We start from the raw sequence: 26,894 nt of genomic DNA, 5'->3' as shown, positions 1-26,894 counted from the left end.
GTTTACTATTAACCCATAGCTGAAATTTCAGAACTGAAATTATAAGTTGTGTGACTATGTGTCTGTCTACATAACCTATTAATTCAGAAATGCCTTTACTTCTCACTATGTGTGTGGCTAATGTTTTTCTACCTCCAGATGGAATTAATGAATTAGATTATAAAATATCTTTAAGGGGCTCTGTTCTGACTGGGTATAGAGAAAATATGTGCTTGTATAAGTGGAATATTCCTAAAATGAGGAAACTGAATTTCTAATACCTTGAATGTGCTAGGTTTAAAAAGTATTCTTATAGGACCTAACAAACATTTAAGAATTCAAATTCAGGTAATATAGGTAAATTTTGGCAAATGGCAAATTTAATTTTTGTTTAATAAAAACAGCTATGTTTCCTCTAATATATCAGTGTTAAATATAACATAAGCATAGATTTTTATTCTACCTGAATATGTTTTCTAAACTTATACAAGTTTTCTGATCAAATAAGCTACCATTACTTCTGTTCAATGTTTTACAATCCTGCAAAATGTAAATTTGTGTTTATCTACAATGATTAGTTATTCTAACAATTTTATTTCAACACTAATTACATTTTGCAATATGTCACCTTTAAAATTAATTTCCAGGATCTTTAGGTAACCTAAAACCTTAAGTGATATTAATGAATATTTACTAGATACCTAGATAATTTCTACAATAAAATACTGAACAATTGATTACTAAGCAAAAATTTAAATTTATGTACTTTTGCTTCTTTTATATGCTACAGGGAGGCTGTATCTTTGTTTGTTAATGGACATGTTCATTTTTGCCACTTGGATAAGTTGGACTATAAGGAATGCACACGGAAGATGGCTTACTAGGAGGACGCAAAATTTGCATCTCCTCACCACTAGGGCACCTACCAGGCACCGGTGTGGGACCACGGTCACCTAAGGGGGCGGGAGGAATCCCCAGCGACCAGGTAGGATGTGGGGAGTGAAGGGGGAGGAGAAGTGGAGGGGGGATGGGACTGGCACCCTTGAGGGGTGGCTGGGGGAGGGGAAGGGATCCCACGCCCGAAGGGGGAAACTGGGGAACCATTAGGAGGGCAGAGGATCAAAAGGGAGCATGGCCAGGTTTCCCCTGCCCACCTGGATCCCCAGGAACCTGTTGAGATCCTGGGCTGAATTCTCTGCCCACCTAGGCCCCCTCCAGCTGCCTGGGTCCTGAGGGAATGGGAGGGAGGGAAGGGGGTGCAAAAGTAAAGGCCGGACCTCTGGGACCAGCACCCCTGAGGGGTGGCTGGGGGAGAGAAGGAGTTCCTACACCCAGTGGGACCCACCCACAGTTAGAGGTCCAGTGGCGACAGGGGAGACCCTGGGGGAGGTGGTAGGGGAGGGGTGCGAAGTAATGGAAGGGAACACAGCCGGGGCTTTCCCTGGCTACTTAGGCACCAGGAAGCCCATTGGGCTCCTGGGCCTAATCCTCTGCCCTCAGAGCCTCCCTCCTGCTGCGCAGAGCCCAAGCCCACCCCTACACCCCCACCCAGGGCCCCACCTCTACACTCGGAGAACCCAGCCAACCGCGCTGGGCCTAAACCCCACCCACACACCCTCACCCAGGGCCTCACCTCCTAACTCCAGAACTCCACACTCCCGAGGCCCTTCCCTTTCCACTTGCTGCCTCTCCCCTTCCGGGAAGGTCCTAAGCAGAGGCCCTGCCCCATGCTTAAACATTGCCCTACCTAGGCCACGCCCCCAGGGCCTTTCCCAGCTATGTGGGTACTGAGCCTAGGCCCTGCCCCACCCTAAACCCTGCCCCTAAGTTCCACCCCCTGCCTAAGCTCCACCCTCATAGTCAAGGATTATTTCTTTTCTTTTTTCGCTTTTAGATTGGAGGTCTGTTTTACCTTGTTGATTCATTGTTGTTCATTCTTTTATATCTTTATTTTTCCTAATCTTTTATTTCTCTAATTTTATTTTATTCTTTATACTTTGTTAATGATTTCTCCTTTTGGCTTGTTCCCCCCCCCCTTTTTTGTTGTTTTCTTTTTTCTGCTGAGGTTTTATTTTACCTTGTTGCAGTTGTTTCCATTATAGTTTAATTTTTCCTAATATATTTTTTATCTTTCTAATTTTATTTTCTTTTTTATTCTTTGATATTGTACTGCTCCTTGTTTCCTTCCCTCCCTCCCTCCCTTCTTTTTTTAAATTTTGCCATGAAGCTTGCGGGATCCTGGTTCCCAGGCCAGAGGTCGGGCTTGAGCTCCTTTGGTGGGAGCTCCAAGTCGAAACCACTGGACTAACAAGAGAACCTCAGACCCCAGGGAATATCAGTCAGAGTGAGGCCTCCTGGAGGTCCTCATCACAGCACTAAGAACCAGCTCTATCTAACTAACTACCTGCAAACTCCAGTGCTGGACGTCTCAGGCCAAACAACCAGTAAGAGAAGAATACAGCACCACCAATCAAAACAAACAAAAAAAATGAAATGACAAAAAAATAGGTTACAGACGAATGAGCAAGGTAAAAACCTCCAAGATCAAATAAACGAAGACGAAATAGGCAACCTACTTGAAAAAGAATTCAGAGTAATGACAATAAAGATGATCCAAAATCTCAGAAACAGAATGGAGAAAATACAAGAAACATTTAACAAGGATCTAAAAGAACTAAAGAGCAAACAGTGATGAACAACACAATTACTGAAATTAAGAATACCCTAGAAGGAATCAATAACAGAATAACTGAGTCAGAAGAATGGATAAGTGAGCTGATAGATAAAATGGTGGAAATAACTGCCCGGGAGCAGAATAAAGAAAAAAGAATGAAAAGAATTGAACACAATCTCAGAGACCTCTGGGACAGCAGTAAACGCACCAACATTTGAATTGTACGGTTCCCAGAAGAAGAAGAGGAAAAGAAAGGGACTGAGAAAATACTTGAAGAGATTATAGTTGAAAACTTCCCTAATATGGGAAAGGAAATAGCCAATCAAGTCCAGGAAGTGCAGAGAGTCCCATACAGTATAAAACCAAGGAGAAACACACGAAGACACATATTAATCAAACTATCAAAAATTAAATACAAAGAAAAAATATTAAAAGCAGCAAGGGAAAAACAACAAATGACATACAAGGGAATCCCCATAAGGTTAACAACGGATTTTTCAGCAGAAACTCTGCAAGCCAGAAGGGAGTCACAGGACATATTTAAAGTGATGAAAGAGAAAAACCTACAACCAAGATTACTCTACCCAGCAAAGGTCTCATTCAGATTCGATGGAGAAATTAAAACCTTTACAGATAAACAAAAGTTAAGAGAATTCAGCACCACCAAACCAGCTTTACAACAAATGCTAAAGGAACTTCTCTAGGCAGGAAACACGAGAGAAAGAAAAGACCTACAATAAAAAACCCAAAACATTAAGAAAATGGTAATAGGAACATACATATCGATAATTACCTTAAATGTAAATGGATTAAATGCTCCAACCAAAAGACACAGACTGGCTGAATGGATACAAAAACAAGACCCGTATATATGCTGTCTACAAGAGATCCACTTAGGACCTAGGAACACATACAGACTGAAAGTGAGCGGATGGAAAAAGATAGTCCATGCAAATGGAAATCAAAAGAAAGCTGAAGTAGCAATTCTCATATCAGACAAAATAGACTTTAAAGACTATTACAATAGGCTAAGAAGGACACTACATAATGATCAAGGGATCAATCCCAAAAGAAGATATAACAAATGTAAATATTTATGCACCCAACATAGGAGCACCTCAATACATAAGGCAAATGCTAACAGGCATAAAAGGGGAAATAGACAGTAACACAATAGTAGGGGACTGTAACACCCTGCTTTCACCAATAGACAGATAATCCAAACTGAAAATAAATAAGGAAAAACAAGCTTTAAATGACACATTAAACAAGATAGACTTAACTGATATTTATAGGACATTCCATCCAAAAACAACAGAATACACTTTCAAGTGCTCATGGAACATTCTCCAGGATAGATCATAGCTTGGGTCCCAAATCAAGCCTTGGTAAATTTAAGAAACTTGAAATCAAGTATCTTTTCCGACTACAACACTATGAGACTTGATATCAAATACAGGAAAAAACTGTAAAAAATACAAACACATGGAGGGTAAACAACACACTACTAAATAACCAAGAGATCACTGAAGACATCAAAGAGGAAATCAAAAAATACCTAGAAACAAATGACAATGAAATCATCCCAAAACCTATGGGATGCAGCAAAGGCAGTTCTAAAATGAAGGAAACAATAGCAAAGATCAATAAAACTAAAAGCTGGTCCTTTGAGAAGATAAACAAAATTGATAAACCATTAGCCAGAGTCATCAAGGTAAAAAGGGAGAAGACTCAAATCAACAGAATTAGAAATGAAAAAGGAGAAGTAACAACTGACACTGCAAAAATACAAAGGATCATTAGAGATTACTATAAGCAACTACATGTCAAGAAAATTGACAATCTGGAAGAAATGGACAAATTCTTAGAAAAGCACAAGCTTCTGAGACTATATGCCAAGAAAATGGACAATCTGGAAGAAATGGACAAATTCTTAGAAAAGCACAACCTTCCGAGACTAAACCGGGAAGAAATAGAATATATACACAGACCAATCACAAGCACTGAAATTGAAACTGTGATTAAAAATCTTCCAACAAACAAAAGCCCAGGACCAGATGGCTTCACAGGCAAATTCTATCAAACATTTAGAGAAGAGCTAATACCTATCCTTCTCAAACTCTTCCAAAATATAGCAGAGGGAGGAACACTACCCAACTCATTCTACGAGGCCACTATCACTCTGATACCAAAACCAGACAAAGATGTCACAAAGAGAGAAAACTACAGGCCAATATCACTGATGAACATAGATGCAAAAATGCTCAACAAAATTCTAGCAAACAGACTCCAACAGCCCATTAAAAGGATCATACACCATGATCAAGTGGGGTATATCCCAGGAATGCAAGGATTCTTCAATATATGCAAATCAATCAATGTGATACACCATATTAACAAATTGAGTATAAAAACCATATGATCATCTCAGTAGACAGAGAAAAAGCTTTTGACAAAATTCAACACCCATTTATGATTAAAAAACTCTTCAGAAAGTAGGCATACAGGGAACCTACCTTGACATAATAAAGGCCATATATGATAAACCTACAGACAACATCATTCTCAATGGTGAAAAACTGAAACCATTTCCACTAAGATCAGGAACAAGACAAGGTTGCCCACTCTCACCACTATTATTCAACATAGTTTTGGAAGTTTTAGCCACAGCAATCAGAGAAGAAAAAGAAACAAGAAAGAATCCAAGTCAGAAAAGAAGTAAAACTGTCACTGTTTGCAGATGATATGATATGATACTATACATAGAGAATCCTAAAGATGCTACCAGAAAACTACTAGAGCTAATCAGTGAATTTGGTAAAGTAGCAGGATACAAAATTAATCCACAGAAATCTCTTGCATTCCTATACACTAATGATGAAATATCTGGAAGAGAAATTAAGGAAACACTCCCATTTACCATTACAACAAAGAATAAAATACCTAGGAATAAACCTACCTAAGGAGACAAAAGACCTGTATGCAGAAAACTATACGATACTGATGAAAGAAATTAAAGATGATACCAACAGATGGAGAGATATACCATGTTCTTGGATTGGAAGAATCAATATTGTTAACATGACTCTACTACCCAAAGCAATCTACAGATTCAATGCAATCCCTATCAAACTACCACTGGCATTTTTTACAGAACTAGAACAAAAAATTTCACAATTTGAATGGAAACACAAAAGACCCCGAATAGACAAAACAATCTTAAGAAAGAAAAATTGAGCTGGAGGAATCAGGCTTCCGGATTTCAGACTATACTATAAAGCTACAGTAATCAAGACAGTATGGTACTGGCACAAAAACAGAAATACAGATCAATGGAACAGGATAGAAAGCCCAGAGACAAGCCCACACACATATGGTCACCTTATCTTTGATAAAGGACGCAAGAATATACAATGGAGAAAAAGACAACCTTTTCAAAAAGTGGTGTGGGAAAACTGGGACAGCTACATGTAAAAGAATTAAATTAGAACACTTCTAACACCATACACAAAAATAAACTCAAAATGGATTAAAGACCTAAATGTAAGGCCAGACACTCTAAAACTCTTAGAAGAAAACACAGGCAGAACACTCCATGACATAAATCACAGCAAGATCCTTTTCACCCACCTCCTAGAGAAATGGAAATAAAAACAAAAATAAACAACTGGGACCTAATGAAACTTAAAAGCTTTTGCACAGCAAAGGAAACCATAAACAAGATGAAAAGACAACCCTCAGAATGGGAGAAAATATTTCAAATGAAGCAACTGACAAAGGATTGATCTCCAAAATATACAAGAAGCTCATGTAGCTCAATATCAATAAAACTAACAACCCAATCCAAAAATGGGCAGAAGACCTAAGTAGACATTTTCCCAAAGATATACAGCTTGCAACAAACACATGAAAAGATGCTCAACATCACTAATCATTAGAGAAATGTAAATCAACTACAATGAGGTATCACCCCACACCAGTCAGAATGGCCATCAAAAAATTTACAAACAATAAATGCTGGAGAGGGCGTGGAGAAAAGGGAACCCTCTTGCACTGTTGGTGCACATTTAAATTGATACCGCCACTATGGAGAACAGTATGGAAGTTCCTTAAGAAACTAAAAATAGAACTACCATATGACCCAGCAATCCCACTACCGGGCATATACCCTGAGAATACCATAATTCCAAAAGAGTCATGTACCACAATGTTCACTGCAGCACTATTTACAATAGCCAGGTTATGGAAGCAACCTAAGTGTCATGTCCATCTACAAATGCATGGATAAAGAAGTTTGTGGCACATATATAAATGGAATATTACTCAGCCATAAAAGGAAATGAAATTGAGTTATTTGTAGTGAGGTGGATGTACCTAGAGTCTGTCATACAGAGTGAAGTAAGTCAGAAAGAGGAAAACAAATACTGTGTGCTAACACATATATATGGAGTCTTAAAAAAAAATGGTTCTGATGAACCTAGGGGGAGGACAGGAATAAAGACACAGACATAGAGAATGGACTTGAGGACACGGGGAGGGGGAAGGGTAAGCTGGGACAAAGTGAAAGAGTAGCATGGACATATATACACTACCAAACGTAAAATAGATAGCTAGTGGTAAGCAGCCGCATAGCACAGGGAGATCAGCTTGGTGCTTTGTGACCACCTAGAGGGGTGGGATAGGAAGGGTGGGAGAGAGATGCAAGAGGGAGGGGATATGGGGATATATGTATGCATATAGCTGATTCACTTTGTTATACAGCAGAAACTAACACAACACTGTAAAGCAATTATACTCCGATAAAGATGTTAAAAAAAAAGAATGCACACAGTTGTAGAAAGTTGTGTTATGTGTATTAATGACCTTTGCTTGTCTACTAAAATGCTGGTGTGTAAGAGTTTTCAACTTATGTCTGTTTCCTCTATGAAATCAAAGTAACTTTCGTCAAAAGACAAAATTAATATACACAAATGAAACTCCACTGGGAGTGATGGTGGCAAAGCGTATAACTTTGTATGCAAGGTTATGAGATGTGTTTTTGTTTACCAAGGGGAAAAGAGAATAGTTAGGTCCTAAAGTAAAATGGCTGTTCCAGAATGAGAAAGAGAATCGTGAAGGACTAAACCTGAATGGGTACAGAAAGTTATGTAAGATTTGGAAAAAGTAAATTTTATTTGCCTTAGATTACAGTATGTCTGGAAAATAAGTCTGAAAAGCTATGGTATGTGTTAAAATCCTTGCAAAGTCTGCTCCATTCTGATGGGCTTGTTTCATTAGTTTACTGTTTATTGCTTTCACCTACAAAATGAACGGTTATTCTTTTTGTTTAATCTGCCTAGATTGCAAAGATTCTGTGGCTTAACAGAATAACTTTATATGCTTTATGTTGACTTTAAATACTTGATGACTTATGTGAGAGCTCAGGTTCTTCACAGTTATGCTAACTTCTATGTTTATAAGTTTAATTGTCACTTTGACATGAGCAGTCAAATACTGTTTCTCAGGCACCCATGATTCTATTTCCTAAATGTTCAAATCTATTGAAAATGTTTTATTTTTGCCTCCCACAAATCAAATCCTAAATGTAAAATAAAATATGCAGCGTATCTTTGCACCTAAAACTATCTTTGTGATTTTCCACAGGCCCTCTGGGGAATCTCAAAGATGTGTGCTTTCAACTTTGTAAAAAGAGAAGTGCTAGAAACAATTAGATTTATCTGATATGTTACTACTGATGAGCTACATTGGAAGAGCTGTCAAGTCAGAAGAGATGCTTAACCATCCTGAGGTTAAATCTGTATGGCTAAAATGTTATTAATATAAGTATTTCACAAATTGTATGCTATATGCTAAGTACAGAGATTTGTCAATACCCTCACTGTCTATGATAGGTTTTATTCATCTGATCTCTGGTGCTGCTTTGCCCGATATCAGAAAACGGTATAGGTTATCAGTCACAATTTCAGTTAATTTTAAAAACATTAACTTGGTTGCATCTTTACTTCTTTAGTTTAGATCTTTTATCTTCTAGGCCAATATATGTCAACTAGGAATCCATACCGCATATCTATGGAGTTTTATTAATATACAGCTGTTTAGGACCTACCCTAGACTTATTGGATTTTTTTTACTTGATATATTTTTTGACGTACTCTTACTATATGTTTGGTATAGTCATGCTATATTATGTCTCAGGATTACTTTGTCTTAAGATTTTTTTCTCTGTAGAGTATGTTCATCTATTTTCATAAATTAGATGAACAGTTACTGTCTTCTTTGAAAATAGGCTTACCTAATTGTGTACAGATATTCTGTCCGTAACATTTTTTGGAATGCCTTTAAATTGCATTATTCTTGTTATTAACTCCTATCATATATTTCACTTTTGCAATTTATGTGTAATGTTAACTACATCCATTTTAAGTCTTTAATCATTTATGAAAAGATTGTTAAATTTTACTCTACTGCTTCCCTGAGAGTTCTTGCAAACAGCTACAGGCAGAGAGCTTTATCTTCAACAATGAAAGACTATCTCAAAGCCCTATGAAGAATATGTATAGGCTTCTGATGGCATCACTTAAACAATTATAAGATCGTATCAGTGGACTCAGTCAAAATTTCCAGAACTCTAGTTAAGAAGCAGATACATTTATGATCCAGTGAAACAAGAATTAGTTATGCAGGACTGAAAAAATTGATGAGAGATAATTCTATGATTTGGGGGAGAGTATTTTTGATATTGTTTTAACCTTCTATTTTCTGGACATATCAGGAAGTTCTTTCCCTCTCCTCTGGAGGTATCTATAACTCATTACAATTTAACAGAAACAATGGTTATGCAAACAAGGCCTTACCTGGAATGACATATTTGAGAATGATGCTCATTTACTCAGGTATGACCAGACATTTGTAAGGAACTAAAGTTGACTTTATGGAGCCAATGCTTCCAAAGTCCTTCCATGGCACTAGGGCTTACAAAGTTCCCTAAGGTATTAAGGAAGCTTAGGATATTTTGGGGACCTGGAGAAGGGAAGAATTTGCCCAAGTTAATAGGTACTACAGGAGAAACCTGGTGGCAAGTTATTGGCTTGGCTTCCTAGTCTTAAAAGGGTTTCAAAAATCCAATTTGAGATTCCTTATGAAATTTTCAGCAACGCAAATGTAAGAAAGCTTATGTGGTAAAGAGGAGTAGAATATGCCATTCCAAAATATGCCTCTTTGGCAATAAGGATTATTTTGAGCTGGTTATTTTTAAGAAATAGTAAACACAGGAAATCTCTGAAAACAGAGAAGTTGCCCTTTTCTGAGGGACATTTACATTTATAAGGGAAATTTCCATTTGTAAGGTGTCTCCTTCTCTGTAGCAGGAGGAGAAAGGATGACTAAAACTCTAGAAACTTATCAATGGAGAAGGCTTGAACCTAAATCTGCATAACAACCATACCCTTGTTTATGATACTTTGCCTGATAACCTCCCATAACTCACTCCCCACCCACAATATCTCGTCTTTAACTGAAGACAGTATTTAAGGGCTAAGAATTAAATTGACATGAGATAGATGAACAGGAGAAAATCAAACAAAAGTTTCATAACATATATACATGGGAGAGACCCAGCAGAAGTAAGTAATTAAAAACTGCCAAAGCCCTCACCTTAAATACCATCCTCAGCTAAAGACAAAAGAACACCGAGGATAGGGAAAGTCAATTCTGTGACATCACCAGGAAAAAAAAACAGTAAACAAGGGTGAGATTGTTATGCAGATTTAAGTCCTTCTCCACTGATAAGAGTTTCCGGAGATAAGGTCATCCCCCTCTTTCAGGTACATCCAGGGAAATACCCTTACAAATCGATATTTCCCTTATAAATGTAAAGCTTATTACAAAAGGGTAACTCCTACTTTCCTCCAAGTTTGCAGTTTCTTAGAAAATAATCAGCTTAAAGTAATTAATATGCCAAAGAAACATATTTTGGGGTGGCAAATTCTCCCCTACAGAGTAAAATAAATCCTTTAACAAGCATTTTATATCTATATGAGTCATAATTCTTTTGTTTTGAAAGTTGTCTTGTTCGTTTTATTTTTTTGAAAGTGGTTTTTTTAATAATAGATATATGGATGTGAGGTTGAGACCCTCATTACAAGGTTTAAATTAGGCAGAAATCCAGACCTTGCTGATGGTGTCCACTTCTGGGGTTATTCTATGTTCTGGGCTGCAACTCCAATTATCTGTTTATTTTCCTGAATCTAGGGCCTAACCTGTCTGCTTCCTTAGTTGCTTCCACCTTCTATTACTTCAGAGGTGGGTTTTCCTCCCCAAGAGACCACTACAGCAGTTTCAATGCTTATTCTCTGTCGTCCTATTCCTGAAGGAAACCCTCCTCTATTTTGATAATTTCAAAGAGTTTTTACAGCTAACAGCAATGAGAAAAACACAGGGGGTAAAATGACATACCAGAGGAAAGAAACTGTGTCACAAAGTTTCAAATCAGATCAAATGGGGGTGGGGGGGGAGCCATTCTGGTTCCATTAGCATGTAAATGGTAGTAGATTGCTATGGAAATTTTCCACAGCTTCTACCTCCTCTCTCAAGGATGCAGCTTCCTTCTCCTCCCCCACCCTTAGACTCCAACATGAAACAAGAAAAGACAAAAGCCACATGGGTGAGAAAGGTGGGTCTTTTCTGTACACAAAGAACTAAAATAAGGTTCATCTACATTTCAGAGGAAACCTCAGATAACCTTTCTTTGTAAAAAGAAAAGAGTTTGAAGAGTTCCTCTGGAATATATGCAGCGTTCAAAGGGGGACCTTTAGGATGAGGCTCTGGAGTTAAAACCCAAAGACATAGGGGTATTTGTAATTTACTTTGTGTATGTTGGGGGAGGGAGAAGTAAGAGGTGGGAAGCAGGGGGAAAAAGAAGCCATGGGAAAGCATTCAGTTTTTCCTTCTATCCCACTCCCCAGTTCATAGAACTAGCCTTCCACAGGAAGTGAGGTATGGTGAGAAGGGAGACCTAGGCAAAAAAGAGGAGCAGAGAGGTAGTTGCCAGAATTATCAATAGCAGGAAGAAGAAAACTTTTAGTCTTAGAGATGAGGGCATTCTTAGGTAAAAAGATGGACGTACACAATGCCTTATTTGATTAAGAAATTGAAAATAGGTGATTAACATGGGTTTTATGATGTAATATAGGTCTTTTTTAGCTATTTTATTTCACTATTATATGTAATGTAAGAGTTTACACTTATCCTTGATTGATATTGGGTAAGAGTGTCTGAAGAACAGAACTGCATTTTTTTTTAATTTTTAAAAAATTTTTATTTTATTTTTTGGTCAAGCAGCACAACTTATGGGATCTTAGTTCCCCAACCAGGGATTGAACCCAGGCCCTCGGCAGTGAAAGTGCTGAGTCCTAACCACTGGACTACCAGGGAATTCCCTGCATTTCTTAAGTAATAAAATGTGAACTTTTAAAAATTGGGTAAGTAAGTTTTCCTGTTTTTTTTAATATTCACCATAGAATATATATTAATGAAATATTTAGAATATGTGTATAATGAATGTCTTGTATAGCTTGAAGTATTCTAGATTAGTGCTGTCCAATAGAAACATAATGTGAACCATACATATGATTTTAAATTATCTAGGAGCAACATTTAAAAAAATGACTAAAAAGAAACAGGTAAGCCTTTAATCATTTTTTTTCCCTAGCCCAATACATATGTGAAATATTATCATTTTAATATGTAATCAATATAAAAATTAGATATTTAATGCTTTTTTATACTAAGTCACTGAAATCCAATGTATATTTTACACTTAACAGCACACCTCAATTCCAACTAAACACATTTCAAGTGCTACACAGCCACGTGTGCCTACTATACTGGACAGTGCACATCTAGATGACTGATTTTTTAAGATCTACCAGCAGCATAGTATCATAGAAGAAACACTGGACTTGGAACCTAGAAACTTGGGCCCTATCAGTTGGGAGCTATGTGATGGATACTGGTCTTGTTTTATTAACTTCTCTAGGTCTCAGTATCCTTTAAAAAGAAAAGTTTAGAACAAATAGCATACAGCTTGGAAATAACTCTAAAGTTATGAAATAATCATCTTAAGTACACTGGAATATACTTTAGGGTACTAACTCTTAAAGATAAGCTTCAAATTAACTTCACAGAAAAACGTTTATTGGTTGCATTTTACAAACACACTAAAATATAAGAAATTGCTAATCATTCTACTATAATTTTGTTTCTTCAGGTTTCTACTTGGAATTAACAGTTCTTCTAAAAGAGAACAAGTAGCCAAATTAATTTAAAGTGATTTAAGGAAAAGTTTAAAACATGATCTGGAGAATAATTTATAACATCACTAAATATACTGTTGAATTTACCAGTTTTTATTGAGCACATTAAAAGATGAAGATGAATGAGACTGGGTGTTTTCCCTGGTAGGTGCTTATAATTCAGTAAGCAGGGTAAAGTATTACAGTTTGAGTAAGAGGACTATGCCTTATTAACTAATGATCCCCAGAACCTAGCCACCACTGCTGGCATATGACAGGGTACTCAACATATGTATGACTGAATGCAATACAAAAGAAGTAAAATACAATACCATACTATAAGAGCTGTAAGAAAGGAACAAATCATTGTGGAAGTTAAAAGGAAGAGAGAGCACATCTATTTGGAGGTGGGAGATGGAGGTGGGAAAGGGAAATAAGAAAAGGGATCAGGAAGGAGATAACATTTAAAATGTATTTTAAAGACTAGATTGGAGCTCACAGGCAGGAGAAAAGAAGAGAAAGGGGAACAGAATGAGGAAGAGGTTATAGAAGGAAGAAACTAAAGCAGGCTTGGGGATAAGGGCAGGAAGAAGAGCTGAGGCATAGTAAGATAAAGTTAGGTTAGTACTTGAGTGATAATTCAAGTTCTTCACAATATAAGCACTAACTTATCAGTTGAGAAGTGTATCTATTAAGCACAGGCCTTTTGAAGTGTCTGAATAAAGAGTATTTTGGATTTATAAAAATGTCAGGGAAGAAAGGGTCTCAGTATTGAGGGAATACATAAAATTGTTTAGACGAGGGGTCAGGAAATATTTTCTGTAAGTGGCCAAGTAGAAAATATTTTTAGACTTTGGGGGCTATAAGGTCTCTATTACAACTATTTAATTCTACTATTATAGCTGAAAAGAGGTCATAGACACTACATGAATGAACATACCTGTGTTCAAATAAAACTTACCCCCTTATAAGTATGTGGCCTTGTTAATGTTATAATATCTCTAAAACCTCAGCTTCCTTGAACTGTAAAATGGGAATAACTGTTCTTGCTTCATAGAGTTGTAGTGAGAATTTAAATTAAAATGAAAAGCACTTAGCATAGTGACTAGCTCATGACTTGTGTTTTTGTGTTTATGAATGTTAGCTTTATGTTATGATGATACCCATTAACTGAGTCTGATATATAGGCGTTAAAAATGTTTTCTAGAAAGCAACTGAATCTGTAAATCTTGTTCTTCATTGTACTGATTCTCTACAGTACAATCTTTTGTGTCAAGGGAAATGATGGTCATGACTTTTTTAGAAAACCATTTAAAAGTAAGGGAAATTAGAAAACTAAGGAGGAGATGAAAGGTAGATTGTTTATTTTCAGAACAGTTCCCTTAGTGTACAAATTATCTTTTTTTGTGTGCTAGTTTTACCCTAACCTCCTATTTCTAGACACTATTGAAAGGCAAACTAATGCTCATAACTGGATTGCCAGATTTTACTATCAACACAGAATTATCTATATCAACAAAAACAAATATTTCCTTCTAGAGCATATGGTGAATAAGGCACTGGGTTAGACAGTAAAGAAATACAGTAAAGATATATATGAGCTGGTTCATGGGCTTGACATCCTTAAGTCTATAGTTTTTGATCATTACTCAATCCAACTTATTTTAAAGATGAAGAAACATGTTTATCAATGGCTATAGTGAAACATGACTTGCTCAAGCTCTCCTGTGGGGAAGACAATTACAGAATGAGAATCCTAGTTTCCAGCCTCTTAATCCAATAGTCTTTCATGTTAGTGCTTCTGAACCATTTCTTTTTATTGCCTTAACCTACCAGAACACTGGTTCACATAACCTTCAATAGCACTAGCTTACAACAAAATGATGTTTGGTGTGTAGGGGAAGCGGGCATCCGTTTGTATGCCCCCCACCACTATGCACCTACCCAAGAGAGCAAAATCAGAATAGAGGGCATGCTGGGCAATTTGGAAAAGATCCTCCACCCCATGATTCTGTACCATTTCAATGGTGTTGGTTTAGACTTGCTGCCACGATAGCTGTAGAAACAGGACTTATCTATTTAAAGACATAAATGCTAAATGTTAAATAAATGACAAATGAGGAATAATCATTGAGGACTTCCCCAGGAGATGAAAGTGGTTTCAAATTCTTGAGTAGAGGAAAATATTTTAGAAAGTCAATAATTTCACCACATAGCAAGTGTCCATTATATAGGTTTTGTGTTATGTTGCTCTGTTTCCAGTATATACCTAACTCTTGCTACATTGTATGTTAGAATTCCTGATCCACTGTTTTTCTGTTTTTGTTTTTCTTATTTTATCTTGGCCGTGCCACATGGCTTGCAGGATCTCAGTTCCCCAACCAGAGACTGAACCTGAGCCACAGCAGTGAAAGTGCCAAACCCTAACCACTCAACCACCAGGGAACTTGCCTGATCCACTGGTAGCTTAGTTTTATAAGGTAATATCCTCTAAACTTTTTCAAGTTTTACTGTCTCTTGACTTTGATAATGTTCCTCAATTTTCATTCTGGTGTTGGGGGTAGAAATCAGAATGGAAAGGCACTTGATTTTAACAGCAGCAGTGGTTAGTTCACACCTGCAAATCACATGGCAACTATAGTCAGGCAGTCCTTGTGCCTGCTCAGAGACTAGTCAGCAGTAAGAGTTTAATTAGATTTCCTGTCATTAAACTCACAGTACAGACATTTTTGAAGTGTCAGACATGAAATACAGTAGGCTGCACAGATGAAAAACATTAATAGAACTGTTGCTGATAAGCTATATTACAGTTTAATTTTAAAAAGAACAATGTAAATGTTAAATCATAATAATATTTTAAAGACTATAACCACTTTGAGAACAAATATGTAATTCAGAAATTTGGAAATTACCAAGAAAGTATTAATAAGGAATTATACTTAAGAAATTTTTTTTTAATTTCAGAAGTCTACTACTAATAAAATAAACTGATATACTATTACATACTTACTTAACTATGTTCTAAGCACTTTAATTAACCCATTCAATCCTCACAACAATTTCCATTGTACTTCCATTTTCTCCTGTACAGAGTCAAACAGTGATCCAACATGGATTCAAACCCAGGCAGTTTGGCTTTAGACTCTTAATCATAAGGTATATAAAATATGAACTTAGGATGAAAAGAAAATATTTCAGATAATAACAATCTTTACAGTGCTTTCACGTTTATATCAAATGTTAGGTAATGCTAATAATCTTTTACACTTATATATTGCCTTATAGTAATAACATACTTAAATGGGCAGTATGTCATTCAAATAGATAGCTAAATTAGACTCAAATTCAATTTGACCAACTAGAACAACAGAATGCATTAGATACAAATGCACAGTACTGCATTAAAATCCGAGAAACAGCAGAAATAACAGATGGAGAGGGAGGTAAGGAACAGGACTAATACTTACCAAACGTCTATTATGTATCAAGTACTGGACTAAATACACCTTAAGATAAGTACCATTATTTCAACAACAAAGAAACATTAAGTCCATGATGAAATTAATGCAAAATCATGTAGCTTCAAGTGGCATAATAAGAATTAGAATTCAGAATGGTCTGCCTCCAAAGCCTCTTTTCACTACTGTGTTGCATGGCTTAACAGCAAACAATGAGAAAAAAAAGACATTCTGTATTTTTGTTGAAAGCAAGACCAACACAGGCCAATAGTTTTAGGTGGCTACAGTAGTTTTGAGGTATAATATATTCTGAGGCTGTATTAATATAATTGTAGACATGAGATGATGCTTGGTACTAGGCCCAACATATCAATAAAAGTGGCAAATGTAGACATTTAGGCTTACATGAAATTTTAGAGGAAATATGATAATGATAACTATTTTCAAATAATTGAAAAGCTATTAGGTAATGTAACAGACATGAGATTTTGGCTCAAAGTAAGAAAATAATAACCAGATGTCAAAACTGGAATAGGTTGCCTTATGAGATGTTTAATTGGAGTTTAAAAACCTAATGTTGGGCTTCCCTGGTGGCGCAGTGGTTGAGAGTCCGCCTGCCGACGCAGGGGACACGGGTTCGTGCCCCGGTCTGGGAAGATCCCACATGCCGCGGAGCGGCTGGGCCCGCGAGCCATGGCCGCTGAGCCTGCGCGTCCGGAGCATGTGCTCCACGACAGGAGAGGCCACTACAGTGAGAGGCCCGCATACCGCAAAAAAACAAAACAACAAAAACAACAAAAACCCTAATGTTAATGATTTTGCAGAGGAATTCATAAGCAAGATAGGAATTAGACAAGTAGTTTTATTCCTTGTCTCTACTTCAAATTTCGAGCAGTTTGACTTATATGTTACATGTGCATTTACTTTTAGATTTTTTTTTTTTGGAGGGGTATGTTCTCATGTTGTAAAAAAAAAAAAAAAAAAATCTAAAAACCACTGGATTAGATACATTGAGAGATTTCATTCAACTTAATGCCAGTTAGTTAGGGATATAGAATCTGATTAAGGTTAAGAACATAAAATCATATCTTGATTTTATTTGTCAAAGCAAAACAAAAACAAACCAAACTTACCATTTTTTTCTGCAAAGGCAATTGCGTCGTCTTTAGTACTGAAAGTTAGAACCATGTTGGACAACGGATCAGCCCTGTAAGAAACAATTTTTTTCCAGGATTTAACATTAACCTCTGCTGAAAATTACTTATTTTTAATCACTTCTTTAAAACTGTTAAATGTTTGAATATGTTTTGCTGTGTTAAATTTGATTTTTCTGGGCTTCCCTGGTGGCGCAGTGGTTGAGAGTCCGCCTGCCGATGCAGGGGACGCGGGTTCGTGCCCCGGTCCGGGAAGATCCCACATGCCACGGAGCGGCTGGGCCCGTGAGCTATGGCCGCTGGGCCTGTGCATCCGGAGCCTGTGCTCCGCAACGGGAGAGGCCACAGCAGTGAGAGGCCCGCGTACCGGAAAAAAGAAAAAAAAACAAAAACAAAAACAAAAATTTGATTTTTCTAACATGTATTGTCAAATTAAAAAATTTAAAATTGCAGAAATATTCAGCAATCTTTAATCTCAAATAAAATCATTATTTATTAAACTTTAAAAAATACTAGAGGAAAATGAGAATCCTCTTAGGTTTTTCTTTAAACCTTACAAATTCATCAAAATGAGAAGGAACGTGGCCAAAATGGTGGACTAGGAAGACCCTGAGCTCACCTCTCTCACAAACACACCAAAATTACAACTATTTACACAGCAACTATTGAGGAAAAACTGGAATCTAGTGGAAAAGATCTTCTATAACTAAAGATATAAAGAAGGAACCACAATGAGACAGGTGGGAGAGGGAGACCCCTACCCATGGTGGGCTACCCACAAAGAGAAGGATAATTACAATTGTAGAGGTTCTGCCCAAGGAGCAATGGGTCTAAGCCCCACATCGAGCTCCCCAGCCTGGGGATCCTGCACAGGGAAAATGAGCCCCCAGAACGTTTGGCTTTAGCCAATGGGCCTTACTTTCAGGAGACCCAGAGAGCTGTGGGAAATAGAGACTAACTCTTAAAAGGTTCACACAAAATCTCACACACTTTGGGACCCAGGGCAGAAGAGTAATTTGAAGGCAGCCTGGGTCAGACTCACCTGCTTATCTTTGAGAGTCTCCAGAAGAGGCAGCAGGCAACTGTAGCCTGGGGATGTAGAAAACTGGCAACAGCCATTTTGGGGAGCTCATTCTACCATCAGGACAGTGGCAAGTGCCATTTTGGAACCCTCCCAATAGCTTATTACCACTAGAACCCACAAGGCTGTAGGCACCAATCGTGAGGTGCCTCAGGCCAAGCAATTAACAGGGTGGGAACACAGCTCTACCCACCAGCAGGCAGACTGCCTTAAGGACTTCTGAGCCCACAGTCGCCCCGGGACGCAGCCCTCTCCACCAGAGGGCCCTGCAGCCAGAGACCCCAGGATCACAGCAGACCCTCAGACTGCCATAGAGGACCCAGCCTACCCACCAACAGGCAGTACCAGCCCTGGGACCCCATAGGCCCTGGCTCTGTGGACCATCAGGGACAACACCAGCTCTGAGACACTGGATCGTGGATCCCTCACCTCCCTCAGCTGTCCTGGTACCACACAGCAGTAGACAACAGCAGTTCAGCAGGAAACCCCGGGATTCTGTAGCCAGAGATCCCAGGACCCAGCTCGGCCTACCAGTGAGCCAGGACTAGCCCCAGAACCCCTTGGCCTTGGCCCCACACACCATTCGTTCGACACCAGCTCTAGGACCCCTGGGCCCTGCAGCAAGAGACCACAGGACTTAGCTTCATGCAACAGTGGAAGGACATTAGCCCCGGAACAAGACCCTGCCCACCAGCAGGTGGTCCCAATCCCAGGACCACTGCAGCCCCACAGCCGGCTTTATCCAGGATCCAGCCAACACAACAGGAGGTTGACACCAGAACTGAGACATCTTGGACTACTAAACCAAGCTGACCTGGAGTCCAGCCCCACTCACCATGAGGTCAGCACTAGTGTTGGGACACCACAGAACCCACAGCCAGCCATGTCAGGAAATGATCCCACCGACCAGTAGGCTGACACTAGATCCAGGAACCCAGCTCTGCCAACTAGTGAGCCAGCACTAGCCCTGTGACACCCTGGGTTTCCACAGCCAGCCTCCTCCACACGAGGTAAGGCCTAGCAAACAACTGGACCAGGGGCCAGCCACATGTATCCGACTGCCTACAGTAGTCAACCTGCCACAACAGAAGGACCCATGCAGCCCACACAAGCGGCACCCCTAGCGCATATAGCTTTGGTGACAAGAGGGAAGTGTGCTGCTAGGACACACAGGACATCTACAAAAGGCCACTTCTTGAATGTTGGGAAACAAAACTAACCTGCCAGATACATAGAAATAAAAAGAGCAAATCAGGCAAAATGAGGCAAGAGAATCAGTTCCAAACGAGGGAACAAGATAAAACACCAGAAGAACTAAGTGAAGTGGAGATACCCAATAAAGTGTTAAAAGTAATGATTGTAAAGATCAAAAAAATCAGGATAAAAATGGATGACACAGTGAGAAGTTTAACAAAAAGAAGATATAAAGAAGAACCAAACAGAGTTGAATACAGTAATTGAAATAAAAAGTATACTAGAAGGAATCAACAGATGATGCAGAGGAATGAATCAGTGAGCTGGAAGTCAGAGTAGTGGAAGTCACTGAAGCTAAAAAAGAAAAGAATAAAAGAAATGAGGACAGATTAAGAGACCGCCAGGACAACATCAAGCATACTAACATTAGCATTATAGGGGTCCCAGAAGAAGAAAGGAGAAAAAAAGGGGTAGAGAAAATATTTGAAAACATAATAGTTGAAATCTCTAACCTGGGAAAAAAAAACAGACATTCAGGTCCAGGAAGCACAGCAAGTCCCAAATAAAATCACCCCAAAGAGGACCAGAGCAAGACACATTGTAATTAAAATGGCAAAAATTAAAGATAGAGAATACTAAAAATTAAGAGGGAAAAGCAACAAGTTACTTACAAGGGAACTCCCCATAAGGCTACCAGCTGACTTTTCAGTGGTAACTCTGCAGGCCAGAAGGGAATGGTATACTATATTTTAAATAATACAAGTAAAAAAACCTACAAACAAAAATACTCTACCCAGCAAGGCTTTCATTCAGATTTGGTGGAGAAATCAAAAGTTTTACAGACAAGCAAAAGCTAAGAGATTAGCACCACCAAATCAGCTTTACAGGAAATGTTAAAGGTAGTAAATCAACCATATAGAAAGCTACTAGGAAGATTAAAAGACAAAAGTAGTAAAATCGTATATGTCCTCATAAGCAGTTAAAAGATACACATAACAAAGATGTAAAATATGATGTCAAAAACTGTATTCTTTAGGAGGAGGGGAATAAAAATGCAGGGTTGTTAAAATGAGTTTGAAATTAAGAAAGCAACTTAAAATAATCACACACACACATATAAATTGCTATATATAAACCTCATGGTAACCACAAACCAAAAATCTATAATAATACACAAAAAAGAGAAAGTAATCCAAATATAACACTAAAGATAGTCATCAAATCCCAAGGGAAGAGAACAAAATAAAAAGAAAGGAACAAAAACTATAAAACAACCCAAAACAATTAACAAAATGGCAATAAGTATATACCTATCAATAATTACTTTAAATGTAAATGCTCCAATCAAAAGACACAGAGTAGCTGAATGGATATAAAAACAAGCCTCATATATACCCTGCCTACAGGAGACTCACTTTGGACCTAAAGACACACTGAAAGTAAGGCGATGGAAAAAGGTATTCTTTGAAAATGGAAATGAAAAGAAAGCTGGGGTAGCAATACTTACATTAAAACAACAACAACAAAACAGACTTTAAGACAAAGACTGCAACAAGAAACAGAGAAGGACATTACATAATGATCAAGGCATCAATCCAAGAAGGAAATATAGCAATTGTAAATATATATGCACCCAACACAGGAGCACCTAAATACATAAGCAAAAGTAACAGACATAAAAGAAGAAACTGACAGTAACACAATAATAGAAGGGGACTTTAACACTCCTTCTATCAATGAACAGATCATCCAGACAGAAAATCAATAAGGAAACACTGGCCTTAAATGACAAAACAAATGGCTTTAAAAGTTATACATTTGGGGGGCTTCCCTGGTGGCGCAGTGGTTGGGGGTCCGCCTGCCGGTGCAGGGGATGCGGGTTCGTGCCCCGGTCTGGGGGGGTCCCGCGTTCGGCGGAGCGGCTGGGCCCGTGGGCCGTGGCCGCTGGGCCTGCGCGTCCGGAGCCTGTGCTCCGCAACGGGAGAGGCCGCGGCAGTGAGAGGCCCGCGTACCGCAAAAAAAAAAAAAAAAAAAAGTTATACATTTGTATATTAAAAAATATATATATATATATCCAACAACATTCCAAACACAAGCAACAGAATACAAATTCTTCTCACGTGCACATGGAACATTCTCCAGAATAGATCACATGATAGGCCACAAAACAAGTCTCAGTAAACTTAAGAAAACTGAAATATCAATCATCTCTTCCAACCAAAACACTATGAGACTAGAAATTAACTACAAGAAAAAAGCTGCAAAAAACCAAACAGATGGAGGTTAAACAATATGCTACTAAACAACAATGATCCAAAATCTACAGGATGCAGCAAAAGCCACTCCAGGAGATAAGTTTAAGGTGATACAAGCCAAACTCAGGAAACAAGAAAAATCTCAACAACTTCACCTTATACCTAAAGGAACTAGAAAAAGAACAAATAAAACCCAACGTTAGTAGAAGGAAAGAAATCATAAAGATGATAGCAGAAATAAATGACAGAAACTAAAAAAACAATACAGAAGATCAATGAAACTAAGAGCTGATTCTTTGAAAAGATAAACAGAACTGATAAACCTTTAGCCAGACTCAGCAAGAAACAGAGGGCCCAAATCAACAAAATTAGAAATGAAAAAGGAGAAGTTACAGGCTGCACAAGAGAAACACAAGGAATCATAAGAGATTACTATGAACAACTATATGCCAATAAAATGGACAATCTAGAAGAAACGGACAAATTCCTAGAAATGTACACTCTCCTAAGACTGAACCAGAAAGATATAGAAAATATAAACAGACCAACTACCAGTGATGAAATTGAATCAGTAATTTTAAAACTCCCAACAAAAGGAAGCCCAGGACCAGATGGCTTCATAGTTTAAATTCTACCAAACATTTAGAGAAGTTAACACTTACCCTTGTCAAACTATTTCAAAAAATTGCAGAGGGAAGAGCACTTCTGAACTCATTCTACAAGGTCAGCATCTTCCTGATACCAAAACTAGACAAAGATATCACACAAAAAAGGAAACTACAGGCCAATATCACTGATGAACACAGTAAGATCAGCAACAAGTCAGGGATGCCCCCTCTCACCACCTGTATTCAACATAGTACTGAAACTCCTAGCTATAGCCATCAGACAAGAAGGAATAAAAGGAATTCAAACTGAAAAAAGAAGTAAAACTTTCACTGTTTTGCAGATGACATGATACCATATACAAAAAATCCTAAAGACACCACCAAAAAACTACAAGAGCTCATCAATGAATTTGGTAAAGTTTAAGGATACAAAATTAATATACAGAAATCTGTTGCATTTCTATACACTAATTATCAGAAAGGGAAATTAAGAAAAAATCCCATTTACCATTGCATCTAAAAGAATAAAATACCTAGGAATAAATCTAACAAAAGAGGTAAAAAACCTGGACTTGAAAAACTGTAAGACTCCGATGAAAGAAACTGAAGACGACACAAACAGATGGAAAGATATACCATGTTTATGGACTGGAAGAATTAATATTGTTAAAATGATCATACTACTCAAGGCAATGTACAGACTCAATGTAATCGCTATTAAAATACCAATGGCATTTTCAGAAAACTAGAACAGATAATTCTAAAATCTGTATGGAAACACAAAAGATCCTAAGTAGCCAAAGCAATCGTGAGAAAGAACAGAGCTGGAGGTATCATGCTGTCTGACTTCAGATTTTTCTACAAAGCTACAGTAATCAAAACAGTATGGTACTGACATAAAAACAGACACATAGATCAATGGAACAGACTACAGAACCCTGAAATAAACCCAATGCACTAATGGCCAATCAATCTATGACAAATGAGGTAAGAGTATACAATGGAGAAAAAACAGTCTTTTCAACAAATGGTGCCGGGAAAACTGGACAGCTACATGTAAAAGAACGGGATTAGAACACTTCCTCACACCATATACAAAAATAAACTCAAAATAGATTAAAGACCTGAATGTAAGATGAAGAACCATAAAACTCCTAGAAGAAAACATAGGCAGAACACTCTTTGACATAATTCATAGCAATATTCTTTTAGATCTGTCTCCTAGGGCAAAGGAAATGAAAGCAAAAGTAAACCAATGGTACCTAATCAGATTAAAAGCTTTTGCACAGCAAAAAAAAAAAAAACAACACTGACAAAATGAAAAGATAACCTACTGAATAGAAAATATTTGCAAATGATATGACTGATGTATCTAAAATATATAAACAACTCATACAACTCAATATCAAAAAAAACAAACAACCTATCAAAAATATACAGAAGACCGGAATAGATATTTTTCCAAAGACATACATACAGACGGCCAATAGCCACATGAAAAGATGTTAAATATCCCTAATTATTATAGAAATGTAAATCAATACCATAGTGCGAAATCACCTCATACCTGTCAGAATGGCTGTCATCAAAAGGCCACAGTAACAAACGTTAGCAGGGATGTGGAGAAAAGGGAACCCTTGTGCACTGATGGTGGGATTGTAAATTGGTGCAGTCACTACTGAAAACAGTATGGAGGTTCCTCAAAAAAACTAAAAACAGAACTACCATATGACCCAGCAATTCCACTCCTGGGCATATATCCAGAAAAAAATGAAAACACTAATTTGAAAAGATACATGCACCCCAAAGTCCACAGCAGCATTATTTACAGTTGCCAAGATATGGAAGCAACCTCAATGTCCATCAACAGACGAATGGATAAAGATGATGTGGTATTCATATACAATGGAATACTACTCAGCCACAAAAAAAGAATGAAATTTTGCCATTTACAACAACATGGATAGACCCAGAGGGTATTATGCTTAGTGAAATAAATCAGACAGAGAAAGACAAATACATATATATGTTATCCTTTATATGTGGAATCTAAAAAAATAAAACAAATGAATAAATATAACAACACAGAAACAGACTCACAGACAACAAACTAGTGGTTCCCAGTGCGGAGAGGGAAGAGGGGGTAAGATAGAGGTAGAGGAGTAAGAGGTACAAGCTACTATGTACTAAATATATAAGCTGCAAGGATATACTGTAGCGACTTCCCTGTGGTCCAGTGGTTAAGAATCCACCTGCCAATGCAGGGGACACGGGTTGGATCCCTGGTCCAGGAAGATCCCACAGGCCACAGAGCAACTAAGCCTGTGCGCCACAACTACTGAGCCTTTGCTCTAGAGCCCATGCGCCACAACTACTGAAGCCCACAAGCTCTAGAGCCCACGTGCTGCAACTACTGAGCCTGCAGGCTGCAACTACTGAAGCCCATGTGCCTAGAGTCCGTGCTCTGCAGCAAGAGAAGCCACAGCAATGAGAAGCCTGCACACTGCAAGAAGAATAGCCCCCACTCACCACAACTAGAGAAAGCACCCGCGCAGGTACGAAGACCTAGCGCAGCCATAAATAAATAAATAAATACATACATACATACATAAATTTAAAAATTTAAAAAAGGATATATTGTAGAGCACAGGAAATATAGCCTTTTTTTTTTTTTTTTTTTTGTGGTACGCGGGCCTCTCACTGTTGTGGCCTCTCCCGTTGCGGAGCACAGGCTCTGGACACGCAGGCCCAGCGGCCATGGCTCATGGGCCCAGCCGCTCCGCGGCATGTGTGATCTTCCCGGACCGGGGCACGAACCCGTGTCCCCTGCATCGGCAGGCAGACTCTCAACCACTGCGCCACCAGGGAAGCCCATAGCCAATATTTTATAATAACTTTAAATGGAGTATAAGCTGTAAAATTTTGAATCACTATGCTGTACACCTAAAACTAATATAATATTGTACATCAACTATACCTCAATTTAAAAAATTTAGTATCAAGAAAATTGCTGAGTACAACAGTTACTACTACTATCATTACTGCCTCCCTGCCCCAAATAGATGGCAACAACACCTACTCTTCTTAATGAACCTTCATCATTATGGAGAATAGTCTTTAGAATACATCATACTGACAATACTGTTTTCAGCTTTCAGCCACTTTAAAAAAATAATGCTCTAAGATCTGACATCTAATTGAGTTCTTCAAACTAGGATAGTGGTAATGTTTACAAATCTACATAGACTCTTTACAAAATAACCATATAATTTCAGAAATGTCACTTTTATTAGCATGTTTATTAAAAGGCTGTTTTGCTACAAATATTTATTTTGAATCTCTAAGCCAAGTATACCATTCTGTGAAACATCGTTTAGATACATGGCATAAAAAATATAGAAAAGAAGGTTCAGGAAGTAATTTGGATAGTGTAAAGATATGAGATATACACAGAAGAGAATACATGGGAAATAGCACTCACTGAAGTGAAGATTCACAAGTTGTACAAAATGGTTACTATTCTGGGACTCCCGTAAGATCCCTATATGTCAGATCAATCTTCCTAAGTTCAACTCCCAAATTCACTGTCCAACTCAAAAACTTTGAAAAAATGGAACCACAGTGGATTTGATCCAAGTTTATACAATTTTTCCCCTAAAGGTGCTCTCTAGTTCAGACAGGTAGGAGCATCAAGCACTCAAGCAGAAAGCCATAGTCTTGTAAGCACAAGAAGTCTGGAGATGGAATTTAGTATTCCCAGGGAAGCTGGAAATTTAGGAGCAAAAACAGTAAAAAGGAGGAATCCCCAGAACAGAGAACTTTTGAATTGCACATGAATGGACAAGGCTTTAAAACAATAGCTGAGAAGGCTGAGAGAACCCAAAAGAGACTTCAGCAGCTGCCCACTTGCTACAGTGGAGACTGAGTTTGGAGTTCCACAGAGTTAGAAGGAGTTAGTAAACACCCTGTGCTTTCCATCAAAACCTCAGAAAGGCCATGCCTTTTTATTTTTCCAGATTATGTTCCAGGATTAAGAAGAGGGGTAAAACTGCAACAGACCTACCCTAATAAAGCATAAAATGTATCTTCCACAAGTTCAAGGTTTTCTATCAGTAATTTAACTGTCTGTCATTAACTATATAAGCATAAGGGATGGAGAATTAATAGATTGTTGATATTCTGTAATATAAATTGGTTTA

The 26,894-nt window shown here is 38.0% G+C and overlaps 1 protein-coding gene across 4 annotated transcripts in view; it reads right to left on the bottom strand.

The window, feature by feature from the left end:
- The window catches only part of NDUFS4 (NADH:ubiquinone oxidoreductase subunit S4), a 134,229-nt gene that overhangs the window by 8,028 nt on the left and 99,307 nt on the right, over positions 1-26,894 (bottom strand). For all 4 annotated transcript variants that reach the window (XM_028492903.2, XM_024124636.3, XM_055086553.1 and 1 more), the window contains one exon: positions 17,537-17,610. In XM_028492903.2, the coding sequence (XP_028348704.1) occupies positions 17,537-17,610 (74 nt within the window). The remainder of the gene's footprint in view (positions 1-17,536; positions 17,611-26,894) is intronic.

This window comes from Physeter macrocephalus, chromosome 8, assembly GCF_002837175.3.
Source record: "Physeter macrocephalus isolate SW-GA chromosome 8, ASM283717v5, whole genome shotgun sequence".
Classification (NCBI taxonomy): Eukaryota; Metazoa; Chordata; class Mammalia; order Artiodactyla; family Physeteridae; genus Physeter; species Physeter macrocephalus.
This window is presented reverse-complemented; position numbering and strand designations above follow the sequence as displayed.